At 51.5% G+C, this 8,355-nt stretch overlaps 1 protein-coding gene across 1 annotated transcript; it reads right to left on the reverse strand.

Moving 5' to 3' along the window:
* Window positions 1-313: 313 nt before the first annotated feature.
* Window positions 314-6,682, reverse strand: SRM (spermidine synthase). Its single transcript, XM_041419515.1, has 8 exons — window positions 6,419-6,682; window positions 6,161-6,281; window positions 5,849-5,941; window positions 4,258-4,411; window positions 3,468-3,551; window positions 3,005-3,150; window positions 2,054-2,176; window positions 314-1,503 (listed from the first exon to the last, which is right to left on the reverse strand). The coding sequence occupies exons 1-8, from the start codon at window positions 6,562-6,564 to the stop codon at window positions 1,486-1,488; spliced, it is 885 nt and encodes a 294-aa protein (XP_041275449.1). The 5' UTR covers window positions 6,565-6,682; the 3' UTR covers window positions 314-1,485.
* Between the last annotated feature and the right edge of the window lie 1,673 nt (window positions 6,683-8,355).

Here is an 8,355-nt window from a genome sequence, read left to right on the forward strand (position 1 = left end):
TGGGCAGCTGGAAAACCACTTGGAAAACTGTAACAGAGGCAGCATTTGGACTGCAGAACAGTTGGACAGCAGGGACTGAGCCTGCAGCACAGAGGATGACAGCAGCTGGAGGAGCTATTGGGCAGCTACACTACAATACAAAATATGTAATGGTATATTTAGTGCTTAATTTTGATGGTAATTTATCATCCCTAAAGACAAGTGAGAGAGGAAGCCAGATGAACCAGAGAGTGCACCTGGAAGCAGAGCAAACCTTCAGGATCTCTGTTTTCTCCCCCAGTCTCCCTCCAAAGAACACTGACCCACACTGATATCACCTTAACCAGAGCCAAGTGTTTAATTGAGTGCAAGGGAGTGACAATGGCACAGTGGTTGTGCTGGGAGGGTGATTCCCACGGTGCTGGGGTACAGAATCTTCAAAACAGAAGTAAAGAAGTGAAGGCAGATCCATCTTAGAGTGTACAATGAAAAACAACTTATGCATCTGGGGGCAGCACTGGAAACAATGATGCCTCCTAAGGACTTGCAAACACCCAGGCCTGAGGCATCTCAGCATGACTGAGATGAGAGATTTGTCAGCACAACCAACTCCCCAACATCAGTACTGAACATCAGGCAATGGAGCTAAGGTTTGCTTTTTATATATATATATATATATGTGTGTGTGTGTATATATATATATATATAACCTATCACCATACTGATAAACATTCTTTGGAACCTCTCTGAGGGCGGAGGTAAGAACAGCAGTCAGCCTGTTGGCACCTCAGCACTTCTGTTTCTAACCAATTAAAAAAAATTAACAACCTTAACAAAAAAAAAGCCACAAGACTGCTGCCAGCATGCCTGGCTGGTGTTTAATACTGCTACTCCATCAGGGTTGGAGGGAGACCTATTGTGAATGGCAACAGTTTGCACTGTGACTTCTCCAGCTGTGCTGCAGAGCAGTGCAGGAGTCACAGGAGGGCAGTGGGATGCAAGGCTCAGACCTGTTACCAGTCAAAATGTGTCAGCAGCAGGGAGCTCCCACGAGGAGAGAGTGAGCTAACTGTGCACAAAGCTCTCTCTCTCTTTCTCTCTCTCTGTGCTTAAGGCTGAGTCAGGGACCCTTTGGACTGTTCCCAGACCACCAGACAGAAATATGTGTCAGTTATAAATACATCACATCAGCTGGGGGGTGTGGGGTGTGTTTGGGATGGGAGAATTTAGAATGGGTGCAGGGAAGAGAGAAAGGAAAAAGACATCTTACATTTCCAGCACTGGAAAGAACAGTTTTGACCTCACGCAATAAGTCACTGGACCTTTTCAATAGGCTTATCTGGCTTGTGCCCCATCATCCTTAACACATCAGAGGGAATGTTGGCTGGCCAAGGGTTAAACAATCCCACACAGTGGAGAGTAAATCTGCAGTCTGCTGAGAAGATCCCAGCCACATCACTGATGATCTCAGAGTCCAACTTGAAGGAAGGAAGCAGCGTCTCAGTCTCACACGTCACTCAGGGCCTGCAGAGAGCACAGACAAACTGTCAGCATGGACCTGCCACAGCAGAAATATCAACCACCACCTCTGCAACACACTTGTGGTATTTGCCTTCATCCCTATGACACTCTAAGGAATTTATTCCTGGAACCTGCAGTTGTAGTCCAGTGGTCATATGATGGAATAATGTGGAAATACAGACTATCCTTCAAGAAGCAAGATTGATCTATGCTGGAACATCCATTCTTTACCCTCTTGTTTGTGCCAGAAATCAAGCACATTTTATCTAAGACTTCTGGAGCTTTCCAGTGGGAAACACCAGTTCTGCAGGCTCTTGGACCTGGCTTTGGTAGGAGTGATCTGTCATCAAGGCACTGCACATCAGCCCAAAGAACAGCTCCTAAATGAACTCCAGTCTTCCCTGACTGACTCATACTCTGCTCTGTCATACAAAACGCTGTCCTGCTCTGACTTGCCCACAGAAGTCTTTGGGACTGCAAGAAACCCTCAGTCCTGTCTACTCCCACTCCTATCTCACCCCTGAGGGAGGTGTAGTGGCACAGCCTGGCTTACCTTCCGTGCAAACTCTGGCAGAATGAACGCTGCCCGGTGAATATCAGAGTTGTAGTACTTCAGACTCCTCTCCTCCACTTGCTGCTGAGACAGCTGCTGCACAGGCTCCCGGAAATTTGTGTTCTGCAAAAACAAAGTCCGTAGCTTTGACTATCTGAATAAGGAGCCAAAGGCTGTGTGACAGGCATCCTGATGCATGGCAGAGAACTGAGATGACTCACAGGAAAACAAATAACTTTCTGTTCTAGTGTGAGGTCAAAGGTTCTGCGCAGCCCCAGTACCAAGGGCTGGGGTTTATGCTCTGTAACTCCTGTGACCAGCACTCATGCACAGATGTCAGTGCGTGAGGTCAGACTGCACGAGCCACGTGCCAGATGAAGCATCCGAGAAACAAGGCTTTGCTCTTCAAAGGAGAATCCATGTTTGGCACAGTGCATGCTGCCAGCATCCCGGGTTAGCCATGTGCAGCAGCAGCAGTAGTGCTGGCCCCCAAACCCATCTGACAGTCACACTGAAGCAGACTAGGAAAGGAGTAAACTTCAGGGGTCTGACAGAGTTACCAGCCCACATCCTAACACCAACTCTCACCTGGAGGCCTCTGTGAGCAGATTACCTGTCACAGGCTCAGATTCTCAGAAGGTGCCCACTTTGTAACAGTCACCATCAAATAAGCCAAAACCTTAACATGCTCTGGAAATTGGTAGTGACTTCCTCCCTTCCAAGTTTGTTGTATTAGACATAAAATTATGACCATTTTTAAAGCAACTGGTCAGTTCTGCCCTTCATTCAGCACTGAGCAGGCTGCACTGCAGCTCTGGAGCTCTGGGCTGGCAGAGCCAGGCCCCATGAGGAATCCTGAGGCCCCACAGCTGGCAGAGTTCAGTGCCAAGGGACAGTCTCAGGCAGGCTCCTAGGGAATGGAAAAGGGCACTTGAGGTGCCTGAAACTCACGGGGTTCTTGCTGCAGAGCATGAAGCCAATCTGCCCGCTGGGGTACGTGGGGATGGTGCAGTAGGCGTACTCCACAACCGGGAACAGAGACTTGCAGAACTGACGCATCTCCTTAATGAGATCCAGGTGCAGCCACTGGCACTCACCTGCAGGGAAAGTCAGGGCGTAAGGTGAGAGCTGCCCCTCTTCTCTGCACAGAACTGTGCCAGGTTAACAGTGCTTCCAAGTCTCAACCTGTACAGCTCATGTAGTTTCAAAGACAAGACAAGACCCTGATGCCAGTTTTGCTAAGCCCAGTCCAATAATTAATGAGCTGACACAGTCAGATCAAAACCACTGTTTTACCTGGGAGATGACACGTTTCACTCCCTGCATCACATCTCCCCAGGAAGAGTCCCCTCTGTGCCTCACACTTGGTATGTAAAGGTCTGGCATCAGCCTCTGCCAGTGGCAGCGTCCTCACCTTGGCAGCAGAGAATCCCATCTTCTCGCAGGGCTGTCTTCATCAGCTGGTAATAAGATTCTTTGAACAAACTTTCTGCAGGACCTGGAAGAAAGGTGAATAAGTTTTAAGCCTAGGTGAACCCCAGACTGCACCCAGCAGGGTAAAACAGTCAGGACTTTAGCTTTGCTAAACAGCAAGCCCAGGTCCCCTATTAAACAGAATCTTAGCAGCTTCCTCTTGCTGCACTGAGCATTTTTGAAGCAGAACTCCTGCTCCAAACTGCCTTTTAGAGACGCCTCTCTGTGTTGACTAGGGCAAGATTGAAGGTGACTCAGACTTGTTGATGGGTTCCTAAAATGAGGTACCATATCTACATTTGGTCCTTCTCTACCTCAGTTTTCCCCTTCAGAAATACTGCAGCCTCACCAGAGCTATCCTCAGGGTAGGGGCTGCACCAACAGTGTGTCAGCCACTGCTTCACCAGCAGGCATGTGTGCAAAGCTGCCCTTGCCAGCATGGTGCTGCAGCCCCCCATGGGATTGCTGGACTCAGGGAACAACTCTGCCAGAAGAAATAGTTGCTGGAGCTGAATTTTGAGGAGAGAAATGTAACAGCTGCCAGGAAGGCCTGCTGATACAATTTTATGTTTTCCATCCTTCCCTTTCCCCATTAAAAGAACCAAGACAGCAACAGTCTTTTCACTTGAAAGGATCCTCAGCAGGCTGGCATAACTTCCAAGAGGTAGGCAGAATAAAAAACACGAAGGAGGTATGTGGAAAACAGTGCCCTTTATGGCCAGAATTCTTACCCATGGGGTCAGACGAGTCCGTGATAATCACATCAAAGGCTTCTTGATTTTGTTTCATGAACTCAAAACCATCTCCCACGTGCAATGTCAGCTTAGCACTGGAATACCCCACTGCCATCCCTGGGAGGTATTTTTTAGATACCTGGATCACATCCTGCAACACAGAGAGCACAAGGGGGTCAGAGGCTTACAAGAAGCTGCTTCTCAGACTACTGTGCAGCTGTGACTGGGAGAAGAGCACAATGACTCACTTCCTTCAGTACCTTCAGCTCAAGTCTGACTTGCCAGTGAAATCCACAAAAGCTGCCAGCATCTTCAGCCAGCAAGCTACTCTCAGCCTTTTCCTACAGCCCCAGGGTTCAGTGACACTGCTGCTCTGTCTATGCCAAACTCAACAAAAACCTGGAGCTTCAAAAGCTCCCTGAGGAACTGAGCAAATACGATTACAGGTCAGACTGCTCTGTGCTCCTGCTTCCTACAGAACATCACTTGCATAGGTGATGTCAGCTAAATCAATTTATTTTTCTTCTTAAGTAAAACCATGCCAGCAGGTTGCTGAATGCAAGATGAGAAATATCCCCATTCTGCACTATAGCCATTATATCAATCCCCCTGTAAGATAAAGTTCTCTCTCTAAAATCATTAGGCAGCCACTGCCCTGGGCCCAGCAATTGCACTCAACACTAGCAGCTTCTCACAGCTGGCAAAACCAAAAAAATATGCTGGTGTCAGGCAGCACTTGTTAAAACCAGAGACGTTTGCCTACTTAGCTGGCAGACACAGCACACAATCTCATATAGCAGAATTTCCTGTTCTAAATATAGCTTTACTTTGAGCAAAACTTTCTGAGAAGGTAACACATCAGGCTGAGTAAAGTAGAGTGAAGTAAAATAAAACTGGCTGAGAGGAGGACTGGGAAAAGAGTAAACTCCAGTGGTCTGACAGAGCTCCCAGCCCACGTCCCAACGCTGTCACTTGGAAGCCTCTGTGAGCAGACAGGTTAGCAGCCACAGGCTGATTCTGAGCAGGTGCCCACTTTGTAACAGTCACCATCAATAAGCCAAAGCCTCAACGTGCTCTCATTGGTAGTGACTTCCTCCCTTCCAAGTTCCTTGTAGTAGACAGAAAATTATGACCACTTCTAAAGCAACTGACCCATCTATCACAGAAGCAAATCCCTGCTGCTTATTTCCTGATTTTGGTTGCAAGAGACTGCTCAACAAAGCAACCATCCTCCTCTGCCAGGAGCACTCTGTTCGGCAGCGAAGGAAAGGGACAAGCAGCACCTCCACAGAGCCAGGGCACTCCTCCAGATCCCGTGCTTGGCCCACGTCTGCCTGGAAGGGCCTCAATCGAGTGTGTGTGAAAGACATCACAGAGAGGAGGCAGCCAGCTGCCACGTAGATGACTCGCAAGGCAAAGAGAGGTGGCGCTGTCATTGTCACGCCAGCAGAACCAGCAGCAAACGCCTGGCGCTGACGAGAGACAGCAGGTGAAAGCGCAGCTCCCTGGATGCTGTGAGGTCGGGCTCGCTCTGCTGGGCAGCCCGCCCGCCCCGCGGTCCCGGGCTCCTGCCCGCAGCCCAACGCACCTCATCGATCTCGCACTGCACCACGGACTCCACGGTCGGGTGTTTGACCACCTCCCGCAGCACGCCCCCGTCGCCGCCGCCGATGATCAGCACCTGGCAGAGAAGAGGGCAGAACACGGGCTGTCAGCGGGGTCGGCCCGGGGAACTTTCGCTGCACGACCAGAGGAGAACGGCGCGGATCCCTGCGGGCCCGTGCCGCCCGGAGACGAACTGCGGGCCCCAAGAGCCTGCCGGCCCCTCGCCCGAGCGGCCCAGGACAGGCCCCGGCAGCCCTGAGGGGGAACGCCGAGGTGCGGGCCGGGGACCACTCACCTTGCGGGGGTCGGGGTGGCTGCACAGGGGCAGGTTGGCGATCATTTCCTGGTAGGAGAACTCGTCCCGCTCCGTGCACTGGATCACCCCGTCCAGGACCAGGACGTTGCCGTAGGTGGTGCTGGGCAGAGCGGGGAAGCGGGGTTGGAGCCGGCCTGGGGCCGCGCTCCCCCGCCCCCTCTCCGCGCCGCCAGGCCCCACCGCATGGCGCTGACCGGCCCCGCCATCCACCCACCGCCCCGGGCGGCCCTCCCGCACCTGCGGAAGACGAGGATCTCCTGGTAACGGGAGCGCTGGTGGTGCAGGAGCTCCTCCACCTGCAGCGACATGGCCTGGCCGGGCCACAGCCGGCACGTCTCGCGGAACCAGCCCTCGCGGATCAGCGCCGCCGCGCCGCGCTCCATCCCGCAGCGGAGCGGAGCGGAGCAGCCGCCCCGGGCCGGGCCACCTGCGCTCGGCCACGGGGAAAGGGCGCGCCCGAGCCGCGCCGCCGCTCCCCGGGCGCCGAGCCCTCGGCGCGGCTCCGCCCGCCGAACCGCCAGCGACCGATTTTCGGGAAAACGAGAGGTCTGATTTGGGTGTTTTAAGGGTTGGACGTAACGAGCAGGCATCGCGTTGGATTTCACGGGGACGATTGGTGAGAACGTCTCTCAAGAAGAAAGGCTGGGGCAGCTGGGGCTGTTTAGCCTCGAGAAGAGACCGGGGAGAGGGCACTCATTAATGTGTAAATATCTAAAGGGAGAAGGCCAAGAAGAGCGAACTACGGCTCTGCTTAGTGGTGCCAGCCACCGGGACACAAGGCAACTGGCAGAAGGTGATGCACATGAAATCCCAGCTGAAGATTAGGAAGAACTTTCCTATGTGGGTGACCAAGGACAGGAATGGATTGCCCATAGAGGGTGTGCAGACTTTTTCACTGGACATATTCCATCTGGGCACAACCCTGTGCCACGTGCTCCAGGATGACCCTGCTTGAGCAGGGACCAGATGGCTTGCAGTGGTGCCCACCAACTTCAGCCACCCTGTGATTGTGTGGATGCTGCAGAAGCAGATTCAGCTTGGTGCTGCTGGGCCCAGGTGAGGGCTCAGTGGCCTTGCAGAATGTGGCGTGTTCTGAGAGAAGCAGACTTTGGGAGAAATGCACCAAGGTTCTACCCAGAGCAGTTCTCCAACCAAAGATCTCCAACAACTGCTGCACAAGGGTGAAACAACCTCACAGCAGGGGGTTAGGAAGAACTATGTGGGTGACCAAGGACAGGAATGTATTGCCCATAGAGGGTGTGCAGACTTTTTCACTGGACATATTCCATCTGGGCACAACCCTGTGCCACGTGCTCCAGGATGACCCTGCTTGAGCTTGGACCTGATGGCTTGCAGTGGTGCCCACCAACTTCAGCCACCCTGTGATTGTGTGGATGCTGCAGAAGCAGATTCAGCTTGGTGCTGCTGGGCCCAGGTGAGGGCTCAGTGGCCTTGCAGAATGTGGCGTGTTCTGAGAGAAGCAGACTTTGGGAGAAATGCACCAAGGTTCTACCCAGAGCAGTTCTCCAACCAAAGATCTCCAACAACTGCTGCACAAGGGTAAAACAACCTCACAGCAGGGGACTGCAGTGCTGCAACTTCACAGGCACAACCAAGGGAACAAAGCATGTGTGTAGTTGCTAGTCACTTCCATTAAGGACATTTTAAAAACCTTTTGCAATTCATAAAGGGAGAACAGAAAAAAGACTAAAATTAGGATCATCCTTGAAATGTCACTTTCCTTGGAATTTAAAGTAGAGGATTTAAACCACAGAGATTTTCATATCCCCTGCGCCAATGGGGCTTTTGCTAACACTCGTTCTTCAAGTTAAAGAAATAACAAGAACTGGTAAAGCTGACAAGGAAGGAATTGGCAGCCCCTGCAAATGCATTTGGAGACAATTGCTATTTAACTGCCTCTTTACAAAAACATGCTCCAGTATTCAGCCATGCAAGCAGATTTTTTAAGAAAGAGACTGTTCTACCATTACAATGCTTAGTCAGCACTGTTCATACTAAAACACCTAAGGAGGAAAACCCCTCCACTGTTCCTTCCACTCCCTATTTTCCAGAAACAGGGAAAAAGATTGAAAACAAACTAAATCTCAAGCCTCCTCACAGTCTTTGTAAAATAAAGCCCTGTTAAAATGTCATGTTCCCTGCCTCTCCACAGC

The sequence above is a fragment of the Onychostruthus taczanowskii genome, unplaced genomic scaffold, assembly GCF_017590055.1.
Source record: "Onychostruthus taczanowskii isolate IOZ18803 unplaced genomic scaffold, ASM1759005v1 scaffold61, whole genome shotgun sequence".
Taxonomy (NCBI): domain Eukaryota; kingdom Metazoa; phylum Chordata; class Aves; order Passeriformes; family Passeridae; genus Onychostruthus; species Onychostruthus taczanowskii.

Bases quoted from the DNA above. Each gene is read 5' to 3' on its own strand.
- SRM (XM_041419515.1), bottom strand. From the start codon at position 6,564: ATGGAGCGCGGCGCGGCGGCGCTGATCCGCGAGGGCTGGTTCCGCGAG. The intron at 3,151-3,467 runs GTGAGGACGCTG...CTTTCCCTGCAG, and splicing joins TGGGATTCTCTGCTGCCAAG to GTGAGTGCCAGTGGCTGCAC. The intron at 2,177-3,004 runs GTGAGTTTCAGG...TTGTTTTTGCAG, and splicing joins TGCTCTGCAGCAAGAACCCC to AACACAAATTTCCGGGAGCC.